This window comes from Bos indicus, chromosome 18 (genome assembly GCF_029378745.1).
Source record: "Bos indicus isolate NIAB-ARS_2022 breed Sahiwal x Tharparkar chromosome 18, NIAB-ARS_B.indTharparkar_mat_pri_1.0, whole genome shotgun sequence".
Taxonomy (NCBI): Eukaryota; Metazoa; Chordata; class Mammalia; order Artiodactyla; family Bovidae; genus Bos; species Bos indicus.
The window spans coordinates 56,418,832-56,444,242 of record NC_091777.1 but is presented as its reverse complement, the minus strand read 5'-3'; the positions used below and the strand labels follow the sequence as shown (position 1 = coordinate 56,444,242).

Below are 25,411 nucleotides of genomic sequence, written 5' to 3'. Positions count from 1 at the left end.
TGACCTGGGTTTTGCTTTCATGGGTGTTTACATGTACAATAATTTACCCAGCTGATATTTGGGATTTGTCCATTTATCACTGTATGTCAGTTACAGCTTAATTACAAAGTAAATAACCAAAAACAAGTAACAAAACATCCCCAAACCCCTGTCATCCTCAGGAAAAAATCAACACTCTTCAGCCTGGCATTGGAGGGTCTGCTTTTCTGTCTTATAGATCTAGCCATGGCAAATAGATGATCACTAAGAATGAGCTGAATGAACAAAGAGCACATCCTTTCCTGCTGTTGGTGACATTTGTGTGTGTGTGTGTGCGTGGTGGCCCACATCTCATTCTCCCTCTTTCTGCCAGGAGTCTCCCAGCTGCCCTTACAGTGAGGAGTGGTCATGCCGAACAGTTCTGGCCAACAAGGCAGAGTCTGCTGCTGGCTCTGGGAAGGCTATAGCTTTCCTTTATAAAAAGGAGGGGATGTGTGTCCACTTCTCCCTGCAGACATCACTTGTGAAGCTATAGTGTCATCTCCTGAGCACAAGGGAAGGGCCAAGAGAGGTAGAGAGAATTACAGCACTCTGCCCCAGTGCTGTGGAGACTGAGCTGTGGGCTGACAGCTGCCCTTCTTCAGACTTGGTTTGTGAGGAAACTATAACCCCTAGCGTTTTGCTATCACTACAAAACCAAGAGACTTCACATAAAAACCCAATACAGAGGTGTGGCTCCTGGAGCACTGTATCTGGGGTCCCAGACAGCGGGATAATCCCAAGTCACAGTAGCACGACCACGGGAATAACAGGAGAAAGAGCCCTAGGAAGTCACCGAACTAGACATTGCTCTGCAGGGGTAGGGGGCATGGCTCACACTGGAGGAGGCTGGAGGTAGCAGAGCTGGAGGTGGGGCCACGTGGGGGGCGGGGACTGGCCCAGCAGCAGGACGGAGAGCAGCAGCAGCAGCAGCAGGCCCAGGAGTGGCGCTGGGATCAGGAGGTGCCGGGTGACCCTGCGGGGAGGCAGCACAGTGCTTGGCGGCGCCCTGGGGGGCCCGTGGTGTCCCAGATGTCTGACCACCACCCTCCTTCTGGAGATGCTGTGGGGTGCACCTGAGCCGCCGGAGGTGCAGGGGCCACAGGCAGAGCTGGCCCCAGACCGGCCTCCTGACTGGGACCAGCTCCTTCACCATGGGCACCAGGGCCTGCTGCAGCTGTGGTTCTGAGGGGCTGCTAAGGACAAAGGAAGGCAGGGCAATGGTGTTGGTCTTCTCCTGGGCCCCCAACTCCCATCCCAGGCCCCTGGGTCCCGCTACCTCTCAGGAGGGTTTCCGAGGATGTCTCCAGGGTGTGAGTCTTCTGGATGGAGGGGGAGGTCCACCTGGAAGGACAAAGGGGACAAACGGCCTCAGGTTTGTTGGACCAGGAGAGGCGCTCGAGTCAGCCCACCGGACAGAAGTGAGCACGCGGAAGGGGGCGGGACACAGTGGTGCAGTGCGAGCGCCTCCCCAGCACATGCTGCTGCGCCAGGCTCCCAGCTCTGCCAGTTTCCTGTCGAGTGTCGCCTGCACATCACCCCACCTGTCAGGCCCCACTTTCTCCATCTGCCAGACAGAAGAGATGGCAACGCCCGCCTCAAAGGGCTGAAGTGGAAAATGAATGAGAGAAATGTGGGCAAAACCTAAACTATCAGGAGGTGAGCTTAGAACAGTGTCTGGTGGACAGCACCCAGTAACCATGTGAGCTACTCAGTATTATTATTTCCATTTTCTGTCTGACTCTGGAAGTACCCAAGCCCCCTGAGGTCAAAGACTATCTCCTCCAGGAACCCAGCCCTGGCCTGCGCCTAGTGCAGCATGGACACTCCTTGGGTCCATCTTCCTGCCCCGCACCGGGCCCAGCAGGTATTTTAAGATTAAAGCCCCCAATACTCCTTACTTTGCCACCTCATCCCCCATGTGTTTCTTTTTCCCTGTGTCTTTCTGAAAGGGTGTTCGCTCTGTAGACCTCAGGCTTTCTCATGCATGCCTTTGGTCTGGGGATGATGACTATGGCAGTAACAATACAATAATAAATGAGGAGTTCCAGCAACACCCTGGTCTCAGCCACTGTCTTCACCTCTGTCACCTACTGTGCGTCTGCTCTGTGCCAGGCACTTTATGATGCGATCCTTAACCTTCATCCCCACCGTGGGAGCTGGGTAAGATCGTCGTCACACTAGCCATGAGGAAGCCGAGGCGGGCCCCAGTCTCCACAGACGGGAGTGTGGTGTGGTGGGAAAGAGGTGGGCCAGGGAGAGCATCTTGGTCAGTGTGGACCCTGAAGAGTCCCAGGTGCCCATAATGGAAGCTGGCACACCTTCTGGCTTCTGACCTCATGTTTCCTTCCCTCCCTTCCTCTGCCTGAGCACCAGGATTGTCACCTGCCGCTCTGAGGAGCAAAGGATCTGCTGTGTGTGGTGCCGGCAGGGCAGCTATGACAGATGCGGTGCCCCAGGAGTTCTGGGCTGGCCGGGGAAGGTCTGGCTCTTCCGGAGTGTGGGCGTACATACGTGTGCATTTCCACAATCCGGGGGTGTAGCCACGTATGTGGCGTAAAGGCTGTGGCCCCGTGTGCAGTGTGTGTGTGGGGGTCCCCTGGGAACATTCTGGCTGCCCACTGGCCTGAAGCCTCCCACTACAGCACCGTCTGCTCTCATTAGCTACAGCGAGGGCGTTGTTAACTCTCGGCCAAACGATTTTTCTGTCTGCTTGGGGGTGTGGGCAGGGGCTGGGGAGGAGCTGTGACTACAGAAGCCTCATCTGAGGGCCTGGTGCTGGGGACTGCCTACCATGACCTGGATCTCTGCTCCGTCCTCTTCCTCTCTTCTGGGCAACCTGGGGCAACAACAAAGTCACTGCAAGCATCCGTCTCCCCTGCCTGGCTCCCATTCACCAGCTGTGTGGCAGGACCTTTAAAGCAGGGGGTCTTCACGTACATGGACCTGGAGGGTGCCCTGGAGCCCCGTGAGCAGACTGTTGCGTGTAGGTTAGCATCTATATTTTTTCACCAAATTCCCCAGAGAGTCTGTGTGTGACCCCTAAAGGGTCAGGGGCCCCTCCACCTTATTGGCTTTCTCAGCTGCTCCTTTCCCAGCAGGTCCCCCAGGTGATCAGAGGCTTCTGGGTCTCAGACATCTCTGAGACCCTGCCTCCTGCCCCAGCTTCCTGCCTGGTGGGTTGGGCCATGCTCAGGGAGTCTGGGTCTCACTGCAACTGGGACTCCAGCTGAGGCTTCCCTGACTCCAGAACTCAACTCTGTGGATCCCACCCCCATCCCAAGTCATTTCTCTTAGGTATGGAAGCCCCAGCCTCTGTGCCCCCCGTGGTCACAGCTGCCTGAGCCCCTGAAACAGGCGCCTCTCTGGGGGCTCAAGACACAAACTGCCCAGCCCCAACGTCCCTTGGAGGCCGAGACGTCTGCACCACCCATCACCACCTTTACTGGGGACCAGGGACCCGGCGATCCAGCCTTAGCCACCAGTTTCAGACCCCACACCCTCAGGATACAGCTGTTTCCTCAACTCCGATTCAGTAAGGCACCCAGGCTCATTGGCCCCCAGCCTCTGGTCCAGTCAGATAACCAGCTGTCTGATCCCCTGGGATTTCTACGTGGGGTGGGGGGACCCGGCCCCTCTCAGTATCTGAGCCCTGGGCCACAGGACTCACCACTTCCCTCACACCCGGCTTCCCACTTTGTGGGCCATACTGCCCTCCCCCGCCCCAGGGAGACTGGGATGCCCAGCCTCTGCACCAGCCCTGGTCCCCGCTGCTGCTCAGCGCTGTCTTCTTTCCATTTCCTGGTGACGCAGGGGGAGGTTACAGCGCCGGGGGCCCCCATCCCGCCCAATCTCAGCTTTCCCAGACAAGTCCAATTAGAGGCCGTGGCAGGCAGCCTCATTAGCTGTCACAGCCAGGAGCCTGAAAGAGGGGAGGAGGGAGAGAGAGGCCCTGCAGGGAGGCAGAGGCCCCGTGGAGGAGGGTGGGCCCAGACATCCGGTGCTTTCCCTATCTTTGGAAGCGGCACATAAGCCTCGTAATAGTCGATTAACAGTCACAGGGCACGGGCTTGCCCCATCCCATCAGAGTAACTAAGCGGAGATCTGAACCCAGGCTGTGTGATCACACAGACCCCAGGGTCTCCCAGCTGTCTGAGCGCTCTGCTGGGGCACAATCTGGGTCTCATTTGCCCCAGGGCTCCTTGGGAGCCTTGGAGAAGTGTGTTCAGTCACAGTGACTGAGTGACTGAGCTGTCCCATCCGCCTGATGACTGTCTTCTTGCCTATGGGTCTCCTACATGAATATCACTCCCAGAGGACCCCACGCAGGGCTTCCTTCAAGTCTTCCCCTCAGGCGGGGTCAGGGGCTAGATGTCCTCCTGAACTACCAGGGTCTGGGGGTAAGGCTGGTCTGATTCCTTTTGGTCCGCGGGCCCAGGGTCGCCTCCGTGGGAGTGAGGCGCCCAGAGGTCACGCCTCTGTGTAAGCCTCCCTTGGGGCTCTTCCAGGCCTGTACTCCAGCCATCTCAGAGTCACCCTGGGGCAGAGGGATGGCTCAGGGAAGACCAATCTCCTTACCTCGTCGATGGCTCCTCCCTTCCTTCTTGAGGGTGCGCTGACTCTTCCTGCAAGTTTCTCTGTGGGAAAGAAAAGCTTAGGTATCCTGGGCTTCCCCACCTACTTCTAAAACCTGCCCTTCTCCTGGGCTCCTCCTCGAGGGTGGCTCTACCTTCCCTCCAGGGGCAGAAGCCTGAAACTGGACCAGTTTTCCTTTGGGACCAGGAATTCAGGTCCTCCTGAACTTTTCACACTCACAAGCCTCTCTCACTCGTCTGGGCCCCAAAGAGGCTCAGCATTTCCCTTCCAACCCCCTTCTCCTCTGAGGTTCCCAGTCGTGGGCATCCACGTCCCTCTCTGTTTTCTCTGGAGACATCCAGCCTTGCCTGTGGCCTCAACCACCAACTAGACACCTTTCTAAATGCATCACTGAGCTCCACCCTTGTGCACCCACTGCCTCCGGGGCAGCATCCCTCATCCCTCAGGGTGCTCCCCTTAGGGGGTCACAAGGTAGGTTCAGTGTCTGTCTACCCCCTTTTCCAGAACCCAGAGCCCTCAGCCCCCTGTTGGTGAGTTGGCAGCTCTGTCTCCCCTGCCTAATTCTCGCTGCCTGTCCCTTTTTCTCCATCCCAGGGCCCTGGCCTGGCTCCAGCTTCATCCTCTAACTCTAGACCACTACCCCAGCCTCCTCCCTGGCCTCCCAGCCTCCCATGTGGCCCCAGAGGGATCTTTCTGTGCAGTACATCCAGAGCTGACTGCCCCTCCCCAGGCACAGCCTCTCAGCCTCACTGGCAGGGGATTCCTTTCATGATCCGGCCTTACCTCATCTCTGGCTAGTCGCCCCCAACTGCCCTCTACCTTCCAAACGTGTTATGTGGTTTCACGCTCCCATGTCCTCTCTGCATACTGTTCCCACTGCCTGAAAGACCTCTCCTTTCTCACACCACTTAACTTCTCTCTTTTTTTTCTTCAATATAAACTCAAGTGTCAGTTTCCCTGTGGTATCTCCTACTCCACACAGGCACTCCCTTCTCTGGGCTTCCGCAGGGCCCACCCCCTGACCCCCTCGCACACAGATCATCCTGCACTGAGATGGCCCATTTTCACGATCTATCAGGTCCTGAGCCCCAAGGGGTCCCCAGGACCCAGTGCAGGCAGTACCCAGAGGCCTGGCTCAGTCTTCCCCTCCAGGAGGCACCTGAGCGCTCTCAGCAGCAGTTCTAAGGTGCACCCGTGGGCTTCCCTGGCAGCTCAGCAGGAAAGACTCTGCCTGTCATTGCAGGAGACATGGGTTTGATCCCTGATCCAGGAAGATCCCACATATGGAGGAGCAACTAAACCCGTGTGTCGCAACTACTAAGCCTGTGCTCCAGAGCCTTCTTGCTTTGGAGCCCATGCTCCACGACAAGAGGCCACTGCAATGGAAGCCCACGCACAGCAACTAGGGAGCAGTCCCCGCTGGCCTCAACTAGAGAAAAGCCCTCGCGGCAATGAAGCCCAGCACAGCCAAAATTAAATATAATTTTTAAAATGTATGCTTCCCCTGAGGGATGCAGCTGTGGCCCCCACAAGCTGTGTGATCTCTCTCTGAGCCTCAGTTTCCCAAGAATAACAGGGTGAGGGATGAGGGTGCCTACAGCCCTCAGAGACAGTGGGAGAGGGCAGCGAGGAATCCAACAGAAGATTCTCTCAGCTCAGGGAAAAAGTGAACAGAGAAACGTTCTCTTTCAAGGGTGGTGAGCAGCTAGGAAGCAGTATGATTTTCAAGACAATAAAGCATTGTTTACAGAACTTTTAGCAATATTTTCTTAAAAAAAAAATCCTCCTGTCACTAACAGATTACAAATCTCACTTTTCAACTGTGAACACTGAAGATGAGCTGTCTTCATTGTTTCAAATGAGGTCTGAAATATTGTTCAGGTAAATACAGAAGTCATAAAATGATGGCTATTGTTGGATTCTGGATTACAGAGTGGGCTTGTTAAGTTTTTTCTTAAAAGTGACTTGTATTCAAAAGGTAAATGCTTAAAGTACCTACATGGTATCAGGAAGAACAGTTCACTTCCTCCCTTCCCACCTTGTAACATTTTAAATAAGGTGATTCCGAGACAGTGTTTTTGAAACCACCACCACCCCCATGAAAGTTGCATGTTTGGTTGGCTCACTTCCACATCAGCAGGCCAGTCCCTGGAGGGCAGGGGTGGTGTCCTGTCTGGCCAGGGGCTCTGAGGCCAGCACCCATCAGGCCCTCAGTCGACACCTGCCTATGGGATGGGGAACAGTGAAAGCGTCCTGGGCCCTGCTCCCAGCCCCTGGACCTGGCGGTCTCAGGGCACTCCCGTGCTCACCTGCCCCCCAGGAGGGGTTTCAGGAGGAAGCCCCTCCTCCCCATCCATCTCGCTGACCACCTCCTCCCACAGCCACACTCCACACAGCGGGCTGGAGAGATCAACGGCTCTCTCCTCTTGTTTCTGAGGCCAGGGAGAGGCCAGTGAAGGCAGAGGTCAGGGGTGGCATGGAGATGGGCTAAGGCACGAGGATGGGGGCGGGGGGAGTGATATGAGGGTGGCTGGGGGTCAGCGAGGCAGCACCGGGAAGGGTTTGGTGCCCCGACCAAGGACTGGGGTAGGGATGAGGTTAAGAACCAAGGTGGTCCTGGGAGAAACGGGGTGGGCTGAGAGTCAGGGCGGGTTCAGAGTTGCCGCTGGTGGTGGCTTAGGGTGTTCTGGGGGTGTCAGGCTCACCTGCTGAATGGCCTGGAGCTCCACACCCAGCGACGGCGGCAGCAGGTTGGTGCAGTCCACTCTCCTCACCTGGGCCCCTTCGGATAGCCTGGCCACACAGTCAGGAGAGGGAAGGCTGCCTCCATGCCCAACCACCTGTCAGCCAGCCTATGAGGCTACTGCCCTGCCCACCTTGGGGCTGGAGGCCACGGTGGGGGCTCCCTGTCCTTGGGCTCCCCTCCTGCTTCCTCCTCCCCCGTCGTTCTACTCACTCATCCAGCCCCTCCTGGGTCTGACTCAGCTGCTCCTCCAAGTGGGAGATTTCCAGCCTCAGTTCCTGCAAAGGAAGGAGTAAAGGATCCCTGGCTCTGCCTTTTCCCCAGCCCCACGACTGGGCTCCTCTTCCAAGGCCAGGTCCACTCCTTTGACTTCTTTAGGATCCTCCATACACATACAGACAAGGAGAGAAGGGGAAGTAACAGTAGCACAAACTTAGGAAGCCAAAGAGAGGTAAAGAGCAACAGGAACCCGGAATCTAACCTATCAGTCAGGAAAACTAAGAAAAGGAGAGCAGGGATGGAAACACATGGGAAAACGAGAGACACAGAAAGGGGTGTCTACACCCCTATCACACACAGATGGGGTGCAAGAGACTCTGAAGATAAGGGACAGAGAGAGGAGTCACCCCAGGAGACGGAGGAACTGACCCAGAGAGAGGCAGAGACTGAAACCAGCCAGGCAGAGGTATAGAAACAGGGGCAGGGGAGATGCTGTGAGAAATCACCCACAGAGAATGGGAGATGGAGATACAGAGAGAGAGAGAAAGGACAGAGGAAAAGTGAACATGCAGAGAGAGGGGAGAGGGAGAGACACGCACACAGTCAAACAGCAGTGATGGTAGAAACAAGAGGTGGAGACTCAGAAAAAGATCATCAGACACAGGAGGCAGGACACCCCAGAGATGGCAAAAGAGAAGCGCGGCCTGTGGCCGGGCCAGGGGGTTACCTGGGTTGTGGCTCTGTACTCCTCCAAGGTCTCGGTCAGGCTCTCCGCGTGGCGAGTGTGCTGGGAAAGCCCAAAGCTGACTGAGGCTGGGCTCAACCCACCAAAGACCCTGAGGTCAGGTCCGGGGGAAGGGGGTTCGGATGGATGGGATGGGATTGGGGGCAGAGCGAGACCTGAAGAGACCATCAGCTTCCCTGGAAACCCTCTGACCTCTCTGGGCTGAGTTTCCAAGCATTAGAGTCTAGTATGCGTGCATGGCTAAGTCACTTCAGTCACGTGGACCGTACCCCGCCAGGCTCCTCTGTCCACGGGATTCTCCAGGCAAGAATACTGGAGTGGGTTGCCATGGTCTCCTCTACAGGATCTTCTCAACCCAGGGATTGAACCCGTGTCTCTTATGTTTCCTATACTGGCAGGCGGGATCTTTACCACTAGTGCCACCTGGGAAGCCCCAGAGCCAAGGAGGACTTTCCTTTGTAGACTTGAGGCAGGAGACACATCAAAGGCACATTTCCCTCCAGCCCACTCACCTCGGAGAGGATGGCGTCTCGCTGGCAAATGAGGTGTTCACATTCATAGAGCTGCCGCTGCCAAGGAAGGAGCCAGTCCATCTGTCTGGCCTGCCCTCCCTGGCCTATCCCGCTCTCTGGAGCTCCTCTCCTCAACCTCCCTTCATGTCTCTGGACATCAGCTACACCGAGGGGGACTTCAGTGAGCTGCCCACTGGCCCTGGGGACCTCAGGGCTTGAGTCAAGTCCCTGATCTCACCAGACCACAGGGGCTGAAACTGGTGAGGGTAAAAACGGGCCTTGGGGAGGTAGGAAATCGTCAAGGCACTAGGGAGGGGTGGCACCTTCAAGATGTCCTTCTCCGAGGCCAGCTCCTCACTCCTCCTCTTCACTCCATCCCGCTCGGCCAGGAGCTTCCCATTCTGGAAGAAGGGACCCTGGTCACGATCACTTCAGCAAATGGCCATGTTAATATTCAGAGAAGACATGTGCTGAGCACATGATGTGCATCAGGCCTCATGCTTGGCACTCTTTCTTTTTTCTGAGCCTTTTAGATGCGGCTTTAATTATCCTTCAATGGCAGCCTTCCTAAGACTTTTTTTTCACTTTTTATTTTTATCAGGGTATAGCCGATTAACAATGTTGGGACAGTTTCAGGTGAACAGTGAAGGTGAACAGCCATATACATGCATCCATTCTCTCCCAAACTCCACTCCCATTCAGGCTGCCACATAACATTGAGCAGAGTCCCATGTGCTATATAGTAGATCCTTGTTGGTTATCCATTTTAAATATAGCAGTGTGTACATGTCCATCCCAAACTCCCTAACTATCTCTTCCTCTATCCATCCCCCTATTCCCTGTGCTCTGCTGCTGCTGCTGCTAAGTCGCTTCAGTCGTGTCTGACTCTGTGCGACCCCATAGACGGCAGCCAACCAGGCTTCCCCGTCCCTGGGATTCTCCAGGCAAGAACACTGGAGTGGGTTGCCATTTCCTTCTCCAATGCATGAAAGTGAAAAGTGAAAGGGAAGTCGCTCAGTCGTGTCCGACTCCTACCCACCCCATGGACTGCAGCCCACCAGGCTCCTCTGTCCATGGGATTTTCCAGGCAAGAGTACTGGAGTGGGGTGCCATTGCCTTCTCCGATTCCCTGTGCTCAGCTCTTCCTAATGTTTCAGCCCATTTAATCCCTCCAACAATCCTATAGGATCTCAGCTCTGATTTGCAGATGAAAAAATAAAAACAGCTGCAAAAATGGAGCTATGATGGGATGCATGTGAGGATTAAATGAACTAATAATTACTGCTAACATTTACGGAGCACCTTGCCAGTGCTAACTTACTTCTGTGCCCTCTTTTAAGGATAAAGATGGGAGTTCCCTGGTGGTCTAGTGGTTAGGATCTGGCGCTTCCACTACGGTGGCCTGGGTTCAGTCCCTGGTACAGAAACTGAGATCCTGCAAACTGTGAGGTGTGGCCAAAATAGATAAAATGAAGACAAAAATAACTGGCTCACAGAAAGACTGAGCAACTTTGCCCAGGTTATATACATGGGAATTCATGCAAATACACGTTTAATATATGTTAATGAACACAAACACATTTAGAACAATGCCTAGCATATACCAAAATTTGGTGTTATATTAAAAAGACATTTCTAAAACTTTGTATTATGAATTTTTAACCCACAAAAGTAAAACTAATGAAGTGGTGAACCCAGAAATTCCCCAGTGGTCCAGTGGTTAAGACTGTACTTTCACTGCAAAGGCCTGGGGTTCAATCCCTGGTTAGGGAACTAAGATGCCACAAGCTGCTCGACTCTGCCAAAAAAAAATTATGAACTCCCATTATCTGTCACCCAATTTCAGTAATTACATACATTTTCCCTGTTTGTTTCTTCTCTATGCGCCAAGAGTTTGCTTTGTTTAACCAGATTATTTTAAAGCAAACCCCAGGCTTATTATTTCACCTATAACTACTCCAGCATTTCTATTTGCTACTTGAAGACTTTTCCTTTAGTAAGACCACAACGCAAGGATCACTCTCAACAAAGTTAAGAATAATTCCTTTGTATCATCGCACACCTAGTGCTCTTTTTTGGTTTTGGTTGTCTCACAAATGTTTTTTTCACATTTAGTTTGTTTGAATGAGGATCCAGACAAGGTCCACCATGGCTTTTGGTTGAAATGTCTCATTTCACCCGGCAGTGATTCCCCCACCTTCCCAATCCGGGCACTTCTCCAGGCCCTTCATTTGTGGAAGAAACCAGGTTATTTTCCCTGTAGAATTGCTTTACTGTCTTCTTGTTTCCTGTGCAGGACCGTCTCCATGTTCCTCCTGCCTCATTATTCCCTATAAACTGATGGATAGATCCAGGGCCTTGTTCAGATTTTTGTTCAATATTTTGGCAGGAAGATTTCTTGGGCGCTACTCTCCTATCTGTGTCAGTCAAAGCTATGGTTTTTCTAGTAGTCATATATGGATGTGAGAGCTGGACCATAAAGAAGGCTGAGTGTTGAAGAATCGATGCTTTTGAGTTGCAGTGCTGGAGATCTCGAGAATCCCTTAGACTGCAAGGAGACCAAAACAGTCAATTCTGAAGGAAATCAACCCTGAATGTTAATTGGAAGGAATGGTGCTGAAGCTGAACTTCCAATAATTTGGCCACTTGATGCAAAGAGCCCACTCACTAGAAAAAACCCCGATGCTTGGAAAGATTGAAGGCAAAATGAGAAGCAGGGGCAGAGGACAAGATGGTTGGATAGCATCACCGACTCAATGCATGTGAATCTGAACGAAGTCTGGGAAATAGCGGAGGACAGAGGAGCCTGGTGTGATGCAGTACTGTGGTCACAAAGAGCCAGGCATGACTCAGCAATTGAACAACGATGTTCAACATGGTCGAGCAACAATGGCACAATGTAACAATGCCCACAACTATGGCACATCTGCATCAGAAGAATGTAAAGTCTGGCTGTCCCAACTATTCATGTTTACACTGTCACCATCCCCAGTTCTACAGAAGAAATTAAGGAGTGTAGGGGCTAAGAAACTTGACCAAGTTCACATGGAGAATAAGGTCAAATTCAAGTCTGATTCCAAATCCTGCACTTTTAGCTCTCACTCTCCTCTGGAGCTTGGGTGAGAATGGGGAACCAGCTTCACCCCTCATCTCAAGTTGCTCATCACTGGAGGTGGAGACTGACACAGAAGCATATGATAATAATGCCTGAGGTAGACTCTGAGGAGGCCTAGGACCTGGACCCTGTGGGAGCCCACAGCCTCCTTGCAAAAACCCTCTGGGAGCTTTTCAAGGAGGTTGTGCTGAGGCTGAGTCCTCAAGGGAGAGGGAAGGCAGTTATCTGGGAAAATAAGGGGGCCAACAGAGGGCAGCTCACACCAGCCAAAAATGGGACCTGATAAAATGGACCAAGTTGTAGCCTAGAGCTTCCAGGCACCAAAAACCTAGCAAGCTGCACTGAGTTGTTTTTTTTTCAGCACTTCTTTTCCTGGCTGTAGTGGGTCTTCATTGCTGCATGCCGGCTCTCTCTAGCTGTGGCGTGTGGGTTTCTCACTGCAGTGGCTTCTCTTGCTGTGGAGCACAGGCTCTAGGTGTGGGGGTTTCAGTGGTTGCAGTACATGGGCTTGGCAGTTGCAGCTTGCAGGCTCTCTAGTGTGGGCTCAGTCATTGTGCTGCAGGGGCTTAGGTGCCCGGAGACATGTGCAATCTCCCCAGACCAGGAATCGAACCACTGTCTTCTGCATTTCAAGGTGGACTCTTGACCACTGGACCACGGGGGAAGCCCTGCACTGAGTTTCTATATGGGGAAAGCATTTCAAAGCACAGAGGCAGTCAACTTTCCTTGGCCACACCTCTCCTCCTGGTGCCCCCGGGGAAATCAAGGCCAGCTCCTCCCTCACTCCAACCCAGCTCAGCTCCAAGTCTTCCATCAGCTGCCCTCACTCCCTGTGTCTCAGCGGGCCTGGGCTGCCAGGTGAAGGGCGGAGGAAGGACGGAGCCAGGAATGCTGTGTCAACATCTGTCCACCTGGCTGGGATTTGCAGGCTGGATCCTGGGCCGCTCGGCAGGGAACCTGGTTACTCAGCCGCTCTGGCTTCTTCTGCAGTAACCTGAGCCCCGCCCGCTCTGTGGGGTCTGTAGGAAAGCTGAGTGTCTGAGTGTCCCTTACTCCAGCATTATTCTGCGGTAACTTGAGAACTCCATCTATAGATGCTCTGTAGGCAGCTGCTGAGAGGGGAAAGGTAGGGGGAAGGAACCAAGAATAGCTGATTTATCGAGCGCCTAGGATGTCCCAGGCGCTGCTCAGAGCACTTCACCTGGCAGCAGGCCTTCTGGGCTGGAAGGAGAGACCACCGCTGACTGCCATTTGCCCTGCTTTCCTGGGGGGTCCACTCTCCACGGGAGTCGGGGAGAGGGGGTCCCAGCCCCAGGCTTAGAGGTGAATCAAGATGAAAATCTTAGCAGATTCCGGACACCCGGAATCTGGTTGGTCAGCTAACCCAGAGGCCATTCTCACCGCCTCTTACTCGCTTGCCTCCCACTGCAGAGGCCCAGCCTCTCTTGTCACGTGATCCACTGAGATGTAAGAGAAGTTTGTCGCTGCAGGGGTTGAGTGGGGGTGCTCCGGGAAAAATTTTTCCTTCTGATGAAGAGAGAGAGAGCCACGAGAGGAGCATTTGTCCCTCTTTGTCCTGCTTTGAGTGAGAACATGACGTCTGGAGCTGTTGCAGCCATCTGGGATCCTAAGGCCACAGGCAGACGAACAAGCCAAAAAGCTGCCAGACTAGCCCAGAACCTTCAAAACCTCTTGTCAGTTAATGTTCTTCATATTGAAGCTGCCGCGTCTTCGGCATTTTCTTCCCTGGAGCTGAAAGTAGTCCAGACCTGTCAGTGGCTGTGTTACCCATGCCAGGGAGTGGTTTGGCTATAATCATTTGAAGTCTTCTTGGCCAATGAGATATAAGAGGGAGATCCCATCATGGGGCTTCAGGGAAAGTTCCTTCTTGCTCTTTTTTTTTTTTTTTAATTTTCAAGTTTTTTGTGGGATCTTAGTTCCTCGACCAGGGATTGAAACCATGTCCCCTGAATAGTGCATAGTCTTAACCACTGGACTGCCAGGGAAGTCTCTCTCCTTATTCTTAAAAAGAAATGTTCTGGAAAGAACAGTCACATCCTGCCTGCAGCCCATGCTTCACACCATGGTAGCTGTTCTGCAGCAAGATTCTCACTGCCCTAAACAGAGAGAATTTTCATGAAAGAGCCAGGGAACAGTAGTGGAATACTTTTTGGTTTGAATGTAAAAGCCATAATACAGACATAGGACAAAGAGATTTTGGAAAACTAATGAACAGATACCAGACGGAATGAGTATTACTGCTTGGACTGGGCAGAGATTCTCAGGGCTGGGGAGGAGTTCAGGAGAGTCAAGGAAGAGAAAAACAGAGTGCAAATGCCTCCAGGCCAGCCCCAAGCAACCGGTTAGAGGGCTGGAGAGGAGGATGGATATAGTTAAACCACAGAACCTCTGGGATATCATCTGGAGGTTGTTTCCTAGCTCAGTCTGTGAACCAGAAACATATGTGAGTAAGAAAATAGAGGTGGTGGTGTGAGGAGTTAAAAGCCTAGAAGGCCCAGTGAGGCCCCTGTAGCCACAAAGTCACAGGAAAGCAGTTAGATCTCCTCTGTGCCCCTACAGGGTGTGGAGAACCCCCAATGGTATTCCTGGGTCGTGGGGTCCAAACGAGGGCCACCACCATCACATGCAGTGAGGACGGTACCCAGAGACCAGAAGGCAATGTCAGCCTCCCAGTGGATGCCAGCACGCAGTGGTGACTAAGGCTGAGGACCAGATGGGACAAAGAGCATCAATCTTGTGACCAGCAGAGAGAACAGACATTGAGTGAGGAGCACTGAGACGCTGCGTGGGTTTCCAGCAGCTCAGATGCCACCTTGTGTGTGGGGTTTATTTCCCCCTAAAAGGACTAAGTGGACCGCGAATTAACTAAGATAATGTTTTCTGTCTCGGATAGAATGAGGCTTGAATCTGACCTGAGGCTGGACTGGGCCTGTTCATGTTATGTGCGAGGTTCCGGGATAACAGAGGCCATTTAATTCCCACAACAATCCTAATGAACAGATACCCTTCTCTCCTGTTCTTACAGAATAAATCTGTGGCTCGGGAAGGGGAGGTCACCCACCTGCAGGCTGTCTGTTGTGCAGGGATGGACTTTGAATCAGGGCTGACTGTAAGGCCTGTTTTCTTACCATCATAAAAAAATACTAATACATGAACAGTAACAGCTAGCTTCTAGGGAGCTCTTCCCATGTGTCCTGCCTTGTGCCTCGAGCTGTAATCATCCCCTTGTTTAAATTTCACACAATCCAACCAGGGAGAGTCTGATATTTTGCCCTTTATCACAGATGAGGACACCGAGGCAGACAGAGAGGCGGACTGGCCCAGGCTGATGTCAGCAGCCTCACCAAAACCAGGAGTCAGCCAGGCGCCCCACACTCTTCTCAGCTGTAGCAGCCCTTTCATGCAGCCACATGACCTTCAGGGACATTCACATGTTACTGTGATTCTGGGGTCTCCTTCACCAGACTGAAGGGTGTTTGGGGAGGCAGTAGGCAGGAAGATCCTGAGGACTGGGGAAGGGGTGGGAGGGGGTGCTGGGCCTCAGCTCACCTCTTCCTGCAGAGTCTCCATCTCGGCCACCAAACGCTGCTGCTCCTTTTCCTGACCAAGCCCAAAGAGAGAACAAAGGCTTCTTTTGGGGCTCCTCTGCCCCCACGCTGCCCTTCTCCCACCCCTGGGAACATGACTCAGGTTGGGTCATGGAGGAGCAGGGCTGGGGGAACGGGTCTGAGGAGGCCTGCTGGCTCCTGCTGCCCCCCTTTGTCATGAGAGGGATGGCAAGCATCCTACTCAAAGTCTGGGGTGAGCAGGAAAGGGATTGAGGGAGACCTGGGTGACCTTTGCCCTTTCCCATTCTGTAGTCAAGCTCTGTTGCTCAGACTCCAAGAAAGTGGGAAGAAGAGAACAACTTTGTACCCCTTGCCCAAAACCCACCGTGTGCCGGGCCTGGGCCAGAAGGCTGCGGTTCTGTTCCTCCAGGCTCTTGGCCAGAGTCTTCAGGTCCTCCAGCTCCTCATCCACGCCCCTGGCCAACTGCAGAGCCTGCTGGGTACTGGTGGGGGTGGGGAGGTAGGCCACAGGAGAGAGAGGAAGATCCTGTGGTCACAGGTAGAGGTCACAGAGGTAGATCCCCTCAGAGCAACAGAGAAATCTCAGAGACTCAGAGGGGTGGGTACAGAGACCTACAGAGAGGGGCACAGAGACCCAGCGAGAAAATGAAGGAAAGAGACAGAGTGGGCGACAGAGACCCAGTTTCTACTCAAATACCAAGAAAGTGGGAGGGAACCTGGGCCTGTGGGCAGGTGGGACGTGGAGGGTGCAGGACAGTGGACGTGGGGCCTGGCCTACCTGCGGAGCTGCTTGCGCAGGGCTGATATCTCCTCCCCAAGGCGTGCGGACCCCTCCTCGGCTGTCTCCACACTACGTTGCAGTTTGGCATTCTCCCCAGCCAGGCGGCGGTTGCTGAGCTCCAAGTCCTCCAGGCTGCTCAGCAGGTCGGCAGTGGCAGGCCTGGGGGCAGGGAAGGGGCAGGGTCACTGTCCGCAGCCCTGGCCTCCGTTCCCCAGGTTGGGTAGGTGCCGGTGGCAGGGAAATTGGCTCCTCCAGACAAACAGGAGACAGCCCTGTTCTCCCTGAGCTATTAGCCCAGCCTGCTTCCCTCACCCACTCCCCGGAGGACCCTAGGCCCTAGGCCAGGCCCTGGGCCCTAGGCCGCTGGAGGGCATGGGCAGGGGGAGGGCAGGGAGGGACTGAGGATAGGTACAACTCAGGTCTGGGGTCTTCGCCTCCGAAGCTCTCCAGATTGGCCGGATCCTCAACTTCTGGGCATCCTAGAGGGAGACAGAGGGTGGTGGGCTCCCAGGCGATCCGAGATGTTAGCAACCCCCGGACTCCAGCCTTGGTCCTCCTTTGGCTTCCACCCTTGCGTTCACTCTAGGTGATCCCACCTGCTCCTGGGGCTGCACTCATACCACCATCCAGAAAGCCTCTTGTTCATGGGCACCTTGAGCTCAGGCTAGATTTCCCCATGGGGCCCAACCACCCTACATTCATCACGCCAGACCCTGGGCAGCATTCCAGCTGCCCTGAACCTTGTCTCTCCTCTCAGTTCCCCCACTTACTCACCCAGCCCCTGGGCCGTCCTGGCTCCCTCCCTCCTCTTGCCTTGGGCCTCTCACCTTCTCCCCCTGGACCCTCACCACAGCCTCCACCCTGGCCTCCAGCCTCTCCCTCCTGTCCTTTCCTCATTCAGCCCCAAAGGGGTCTTTCCTCCCCCAGAGTTAACATCTTCTCTCCTTCGCACAACCCTCCCCTGACTGCCCCCAAGCCACGTTGGAGGAGGTTCAAGAGCATGTTAAGAAAGCTCTATTTTTTGGTTTTTGTTTTTATAAGGCTGGAGAAATGTAACACCAGTAACACCAGCACTTTTTTATGGAGCACCTCCTGTGTTGAAGGCTTTGGGGCAGAATGGTGAGCAAATCAACTGACAAAACAAGAGGGCAGGTAATGAGTCATAATCATATTTCTACAGGGAAGGGATGCAGATCTGTGCTGAGGATGCTGGAGAGAAAGGGACCTTCACTTGCAGCATCCCAGGCTTTCCCCACCAGGGCTTCCCTACCCCGAGTGAAGGATGAGGGAAGACGTGGAAAGTTCAGGCTGAGGAAACAGCCTGAGCCCAGGCCAGGCGGGAGATGGGGACAAGACCAAAGGGACAGAGGATGCAGAAACTAGAGTGCAGGGAGGGGTGATGATGGTAAGAGGTGGGAGGGACCTCCGTGGCAGGACTGGTGTCAGGAGGAGGAGTTGAAAACAACCGATGAGGGAAAAAAAAGCAAACACCAGAGCTCAGGGCACGTGGGGAGGCAGTCATGGAGGTGCCTAGAAAGCTAGGTTAGAACAAATGTCTCTGGGGTCCGGCCCTATCCCCTGCTCTGGCCCCATGGGAAGTACCCCCCACTGTCTGACCCTGGGCCTGCCTGCTTCATTCTATATATAGTGATCTCACCAGATGGCAGTTGCTGGGAGGTCAGGGCTCCCTCGAAGGCCGTCTCCTCTTCCAGCTCTAATCCGCTGTATCAAAGGGATGAGGCTTAGGGCCCCTGCAGCCACCTCCCCCAATCCTGACCAGCCTCCGACAGGGGGTTGCGGGTGATGGGAGGAGGGGCCAGGTCAGGTGAGAGCAAGCACCGTGGGGAGGAAGGTGAGGCCAGATGGCAAGCGCCTGGGGCCAGATGGAAAAGCAGGAGGGGCAAAGACTGCCCCTGGAGGAGGGTTGGGGAGGGGCCTCTGTCAGCCCCTCAATATCCCCCTTCTCCTCTCTCCAGCCCCTTTCATTTCTGTCCTCAGACCCTCCCCTCACCCCAACCTCATCTCTATTCTCCTCTCTTCTCAGCCTCCTTCCAACCACAGCAGGTCCCTCTGCCCAAAGCGTGCTGGCTGCAGTAAGCAGGTATGAGCTTAGGTCTTAGGAAAGGTTTTCTGAGGGGGGCTGGGTGGGGGATGGAGGTGCGGGGACCCACCCATCCAGCTGACAGGCAGTGATCCAGTCCCGCATGACCACCAGGAAGGTGTCCAAGTCCACGGTGGCCTGAGGGCCCTCCCCACTGGGGTCCAGGCTGCAGGCCAGTGTTTGGAGGCGAGCATCCTGGGGACCCCGTCCAGTCACGGCCTCCAGGTAGGCTAGTAGATGGGTCACAGCCACAGTGCCTGGGGACAGAGAGGCTGTGAGGGAGGCTGGGCCAGGAGAGGCGGAGGGGTGGGGACCACTGGCTGGGCTGGTGGCACCCTTGCACCGTGCCCTTTGGGCAACTCCCTCCTCTTCCCCGAGTCAACGTTTTCACCTGGAAACGGGGCCCAGTCATCTGCACCTCAGAGCTGGACCAAAGAGGACCAGCTGAGCCCACCAAGCCCCCAGTGGCTGCCTTTCCCCCCTTCCCCAGGCTCCAAAGCCCCGCCTTCCTCTGCTTACCCTCCTCCCCTAGGTTTCCTCCCCTCACCGTCCCCTATCCATTTCCTTCCTGAAGCTTCCCAGTCACCCACATCACCCCAGCCCATCCCTCTCTCTGTGGCCCCCCAGTTCCCAGCCCCCCAGCTCTGTTCCTTATTATTCCTTGACTCTCTGACCTGTTCTCTGGGGGTCACAAGCTTCGAACGTGGAGTTGAGTATTTGCTCCTCTAAGCTGAGCAGTGTCCCCAGGCTTCTATCCTCTGCCTGGTCCCAGAGGTACACTGAGGAGACAAGAGGGCCAGCCCATCTGTGGGGAGGGGGCCGATGAAGAACAAAGAGGGGCTCCTGCAGAGGGGAAGGAATTCATTCCAAGCTGCCTGGGCTTTGGGCTGGTGGGGGCCACAAGGTGAGGGTCTTTGAGTCACCTTCCCCATCCCCCGATTTGGGAATGTGGGCTCCCCCCATCTTTCAGGCCAGGAAGTGCCCCCGCTGTCTAATCCCTTGTGTCCAATCGGCTCAGGAGCCCACAATACTGAACAAAACCTCTTATACCCTTTTTTCCTCTCTTCCCTGGCTTAGAGGGGGCGAGGGGCAGAGGAGGATGAAGAAGAGAGGATTCTGGGAGAAGCAGAGGGTGAAGGGGGCCCAGGAGCCAGGAACAATCCGATACTGCGCGGGCAGCCTGGATCGATCCCGCCTGCCCACAGATCTCCCGTCTCCCAGCCCGCCTCATGGCTGGGTCTCTCCTCCCCACATCCCCGAGGCTGGCTGGCGTCATCAGCACCCACGGGCTGGGACCTGAAACAAAGGGGGATGGGACAATCCAGGCAGGGTGAATGGTGGGGGAGCGGTTCCAACCTCAGAGTTCCAGCCACAGGACTGTGGCCAAGTCTGTCTTCCTTCTGGAGCCTCAGTTTTCCCACCGGTAAAATGGGTGGATAGATTGATCCTCCCCCTCCCTGGGGCTGGGAGGGTGAGGTCTGTGTAAGTGAAGAGCACCTCCTGCTTCCCACCTCTGCACAACTGAACATCCTGGGGTCTGTCTGCTGCTGTATTCACTGTGCCCACACAAAGAAGCACTCAAAAAATGCTCCAAGATATAGCAAGAGCCTATACAGTCTCCACCCCTGGACCCACTAGATCTTTCCCAGGGCTGGAAGTGACTGCTGAAGCTCCCTGCCCTGCCCCTAACAGCTGGGTATAGCAGAGTGCAGGCTGCAAGGTCTGGCAGACTCAAGCGCAACCTGGGCAAGGGACTCAGTCTCTCTGAGCCTCAGTTTCTTCCTATGGAAAATGAGTGGGTGGGTGAGTGGGGGTTACTTCCCTCCTAGAGAGGAGATAAGATATTAATAAAATCTGGAAGCTCGATAATAAAACTGAACATTTATCCAGCATTTACTAGGAGCCAAGCCTCTTCTGGGGGCTTCCCTTGTAGCTCAGTCGGTAAAGAATCTGCCTGCAGTGTAGGAGACCCGGGTTCGATCCCTGGGTTGGGAAGATCCCCTGGAGAAGGAAATGGCAACCCACTCCAGTATCCTTGCCTGGAAAATCTCATGGACAGAGGAGCCTGGTGGACTGCAGTCCATGGGGTTGCAAAGAGTCGGGCACGACTGAGCGACTAACACTAAACCTCTTCTGAGCATTTGACATGAACCACAGCGGCTGCTATGATTAGTCCCAGTTTACAAACCAGGATGCTTAGGCACAGACAAGTGGGAAACTTGCCCAAGGTCACATGTTCAACATCTGACTGCCATTTCTCATCCCACTAACTCTTCAAGCGTTCTCTGTACTGAGCTAAAAATTCAGCCCCTTTGGGTTTGAACTTTGGCTTTTAGGGAAAGGGAGCAGGACCTACAGTTAGGGGAGACGTGGTGCCCCCCTACATTATGCAGGAGGACCCTGTGGCCCAGTGAGGTCACCCAGGACTGCCTGGCTCCAGATGTTGTGGGATCTGAGGAGCTGCATGGATCTACAGAGCAGATGCGACCCTCAGCCTCCCGGGGCCCCTCAGGAAGATGTCACTCTGCTTCTCTCCTTCCTCAGTGTCTCTTACCTGTCTGTCTGTCCTGTCCTTTCTCTAGTTTTGTCTCCGACTCTTGCCATCCTCCTCCCCATCTCTTTGGCCCTCAAGTCCCACCCGCCTGTCTCCACATCTTCCATCCCCATCTTCTTCTCGGTCTCTGTGCTGCTTCTCCCGTAACTCAGCGACTCTCCACTCTCCAAGGCTTCTCTCTCCTCACTCCACTGTTACTCTCTCTCTCTCTTCACCTGCTGCTTTCCTCAGTCTCCATCTCTCCTGGGTGTGTCCCTCCCCTTTCCTCTGGGAGTCTCCCAAAGCTGGCTCAGCCGGCAGCCACACGTTCCTCGGTGGCCGCACACCCTCTGCTGGTGCACATGAAGTTTACACGTTCAGATGTTGGTCACTTGGTCAGCCTGCCCAGGTGTCTGCCTCCTGCCTTCACCTGGCAAGCCTCCTGAGGCCAGAGAGAAAAGACACCGGCTTTGAGGCTAGATGCTAGGAGCCTCTAAGAAAGGGGCCCTGTCTCTCTTCTAGGGTGGGAGTCTCCCTTGGGCTGTCTCACTGTTTAATAGATGAGTTTCAGAAAGGACAACCCAACATCTTCCTCCTGAAGCTACTTTCACACCCACTTGGTCTGTGTCCATCTGATCATTCAAAAGTTAGTAACTGGGTTCCAATTATACGTCAGGTATTGCTCCTGGGCAGCACGATCAGCAGGATAGCCAACGGCCACAGTGATTCTTGAGACCTGAACTGTGGTGAGAGATGACATGCTCTATTGGTATAAAGTGGCTTCCCAGGTGGCTCAGTGGGTAAAGAATCCGCCTGTAATGCAGGGGACACAGGAGATGTGGGTTCGACTCCTGGGTCAGGAAGATCCCCTGGAGGAGGGCATGGCAACCCACTACAGTATTCTAGTCTGGAGAATCCCACGGACAGAGGAACCTGGTGGGTTACAGTCCATAGGGTTGCAAAGAGTCAGACACGACTGAAGTGACTAAGCATGCACACACTCACATTAGTGTAAAGTACATGCCAGATGTTGAAGACTTAGTATTAAAAAAAGAGAATAACTTCAGTACATTTTTATATTGATTGTATGCTGAAAGGACACTGTTTTAGATGTATTAGGTTAAATAATACTATTATTGCCATCTGTTTTGTCTGTTTCTTCTTTTTAATTCAATGTAGCTATTAACAAATTTAAAAGTATGTGTGTGTATATATACATATGTGGTTTGCATGTTGGCCAATACTGCTCCAGGGGCTGGGTATACCAGAGTGAATAAAACTGAGCCTGCTCTGTGGAGCTCACGTTCTAGTCGGAGAGACAAAGTCTATACAGACAGATGAAGAGATGTCAGTCCTCTGAAGAAAAGTAAAGAAGGAAAGGGGAGAGAGAGAGTAACAGGGGAGCTCCTTTACAGAAAGCAGAGATCTGCAAGAAGTGACGGTGAGTCTATACGTCACTGGAGGGGGTGCTGCAGGCAGGGGGCACGCACAGAGGTTTCTATGCCTGCAGCTTGGCCTCCCCAGAACAAATAAGGTGTCCAGACAGGTGGGCACACAGCAGGCACCTCATCAAGGATTGTTCTCTGCATCCCACCCTGCCTCAAAGTGGAGGCTCAGCCACCCCAAGCCAGCTCTTCCAAGTCCCTGAATCACAACCTGGTGCCCTGCTCACCATTGCTCCCTCCCCACCCTCGCATGGGACAAACAGGGGCCCAGTCACTTACTTTTTGCAGTGGGGCCACCTGCCTGGTCCTCTGGCATGTCCATGGGCCACCCTGGCTGCTCTGCAGCTGGTGGAGAAGCTAACAGCTCCCCTCCGTCGCTGGAAGGGACCAAAAAGGGACTGGCTGCTCCCCAAGCTCCTAGAAGGACAAACGGGAATGGCCTCCTCAACCAGCCACCCGAGGGTGGGGACCCGCCCTGCCCCTCCTGTGCCCCAGGCCGTTCTGGGTTCTCAGAACCTGTTTGCCCACCCCTGCCAAGACCAGAGCAGCTTTCGCTCAGACCTGTTTTATGGATTGGAGGTGTGGGCTGGGAAAATGGGGGCCTAAGGAGTGGGTGGCAGAGATCAAAGCGGGGCTGGTGGGTGGGGGTCATTCCCTCCTGCCACCCCTCCTCCCCACAGTTTGTCAAGTTCCCCAGCCCTGTCCCTCCTGCCCTATGATTCTCCCTTTCCCCTCCTTGCCTTCCCTACAGCTCGGGTCAGGTCTCAACCTCCCCTCCTGGCTCCTTGGCCCAGCCTCTTCCTCAGCCTCCTGCCTCCAGTCTCCCGCTCCAGTTCATCCTCACAAGCGCTGACCTGCCCATCCCCTGCACAGTGTTGCCCCATGGCTCCCAAGCACCCTAGGGACAGAGCCTAGACCTTGGACTTGATATTGAAGGCCCAGCTTGGCCTGATCCCACGTGCATCCGCCACCCTCAAACCCACTTGCAACCCTGAATCCTGTGCTGTTGACCAAACTGGGCTGGTTCTTCCCACCTCCAGGTCTCTGCCTGGGACATCCTTCTTGCCTGCCCTTCCTGTCTCGGCTCCCACGTCCCCTCCTCTGGAAACCGTTTCTGGGCTAGGTGATGTCCCTGGGTTCCCACAGTGCCTTGGGCTACTTACATTCTCGCCCATCAGCCTGTATTTGGAACTGTTGGCCTCCTGCTTGAGTTTGAACCCCATCTTTCTCCTGTTTCCAGCCCTCCCATGGTTCCCTAGTAACCTCAGGACTAACTACCTAGCCTTTTGGGCTGGTGTGGCACAGAGTGGTTCCTGCAACTCCTGGCTTCTTGTCATTTTTCTCTACCCTGGCCAACCTCCAGGTCCCTCACGGCTCAGGGGGACTCAGCATCTTTCCTGGTTCTCCCAGGCCGAGGGTTCCAGCTCCTCTGGGGAGCCTCCCCTGAGTCCTGGGAGCAGTTAGAGGGTCTGACATTCTGAGGGAGAAGTTTGACAGTTTTTGAAGTTTGACAGTATTTCTAGACGATTCTGACAGGATTTCAGGGGTCATCTACGAGATTTCCTGGAGGGTTCCCTTCAGTATTTCTGAGGAAGTTTGGTCAGGATTTTAAGACCTTTAACAAGACTTGGAAGGCCCTGATATTGGGGACTCTCCCTTAGGATTTGGGGGCTTGCCAGGATTTCGGGAGGGGCTCTGACACGGCTATTCTGGGAAGCCTCGCCACGGCCTGGGCGCACCTGGAGCCACGTCGCAGTGTTCCAGTCTCGGGACACAAATGAGGGCCACGAACGACAAACAAACGACAGTTGGGTCCTGAGGAGATGCGCGTGCGCTGTTCCCACCGGAAAAAGAAAGGTGCTAGGGCGGGACTGGGAGCGCACGAGGGGTCTAAGCCACGCCCCTCCCGGGCCCCTCCCCGGGACGCAGGCGCACACCGGGACAAGGAGCTCTCCTGTCGCTACGGTTACCTGCGAGGCCGCGCATGCGTAGGACTGACCGGGCGTGCCCCGACTGGTGGAGCGGGCGCATGCGTACTGGCTGAGTCGATAAAGGCGGAAGAGATTAAGGTTGCTAGAAGTGCTCAAGGCTGGGGTTTTCTCTGCGACCTCAAGCTTGGGTGAAATGGGCCCAGGCAAGGGAAACTTGGCCTGAGAGACCCTTTGTCCACCCCCCCCCCCCCCACTTCTTATCAGCCACTAAGTTGTGTCATTTTTGCCCTCTGTTCCGTGCCAGGCTGCCAATCCGTCACAATGATGTCCTGTCTGTCCTACCTCACTACTCCCATGCCTTTTTTTGCGGCTCCAGTCACAATGTATTAATAGGTCCCCGAAGGATTCTTTCCCAAACGGTTTCATTCCTCCCTTTTAGGAAAGAGTAGAGGAAAGATACAACTGAGAGACTTCATTTTCACTTTTCACTTTCATGCATTGGAGAAGGAAATGGCAACCCACTCTAGTATTCTTGCCTGGAGAATCCCAGGGACAGAGGAGCCTAGTGGGCTGCCATCTATGGGGTCGAACAGAGTCGGACACGACTGAAGTGACTTAGCAGCAGAGGAAAGATAACCTCAGCTTTTCGGGCTAGAGAGAGGTGCATGCTAAGCCACTTAAATCTCACTTGACTCTTTGCAACCCTATGGATTGTTGCCTACCAGGCTCCCTTGTCTGTGGGATTCTCCAGGCAAGAATACCGGGGTGGGTTGCTATGCCCTCCTCCAGGGGATCTTCCCGATCCAGGGATCAAACCCGCGTCTCTTACGTCTCGAGAATTACATCCCAAATTGACTTCTGAGCGTGCTCAGTCGCTTCAGTCGTGTCCGACTCTGCGACCCTATGGACTGTAGCCCGTCAGACTCCTAACGAGGGGCATTTAGGATAAAAGATGTCCCACCCGGGCTTCCCAGGTGGCGCTAGTGAACCCATCTGCTAATGCAAGAGACTTAAGAGACTTAAGAGATGCGAGATCTTCCTGGGTCTGGAAGATCCCTAGGAGGAGGGCGTGGCAAGCCACT

General features: G+C 54.4%; 1 protein-coding gene across 10 annotated transcripts; it reads right to left on the bottom strand.

The window, feature by feature from the left end:
• Positions 1–55: 55 nt before the first annotated feature.
• On the bottom strand, positions 56–24,563 carry KASH5 (KASH domain containing 5). Of its 10 annotated transcripts, none has more exons than XM_070771469.1 (20): positions 24,369–24,563; positions 22,678–22,815; positions 19,095–19,199; positions 18,491–18,677; positions 17,977–18,041; positions 16,732–16,798; positions 16,317–16,478; positions 15,903–16,020; positions 15,519–15,569; positions 9,157–9,234; positions 8,834–8,890; positions 8,304–8,363; positions 7,571–7,635; positions 7,320–7,407; positions 6,924–7,046; positions 4,597–4,655; positions 2,812–2,857; positions 1,298–1,362; positions 1,095–1,214; positions 56–994 (listed from the first exon to the last, which is right to left on the bottom strand). In XM_070771469.1, the coding sequence occupies exons 1-20, from the start codon at positions 24,427–24,429 to the stop codon at positions 853–855; spliced, it is 1,857 nt and encodes a 618-aa protein (XP_070627570.1). In that variant the 5' UTR covers positions 24,430–24,563; the 3' UTR covers positions 56–852. The 10 variants fall into 10 exon arrangements, 9 of the variants coding, with proteins under 9 accessions (XP_070627570.1, XP_019835800.2, XP_070627576.1 ...); XM_019980241.2 differs by lacking the exon at positions 24,369–24,563 and adding an exon at positions 24,138–24,290; XM_070771475.1 differs by lacking the exon at positions 24,369–24,563 and adding an exon at positions 23,562–24,131.
• Positions 24,564–25,411: the final 848 nt, after the last annotated feature.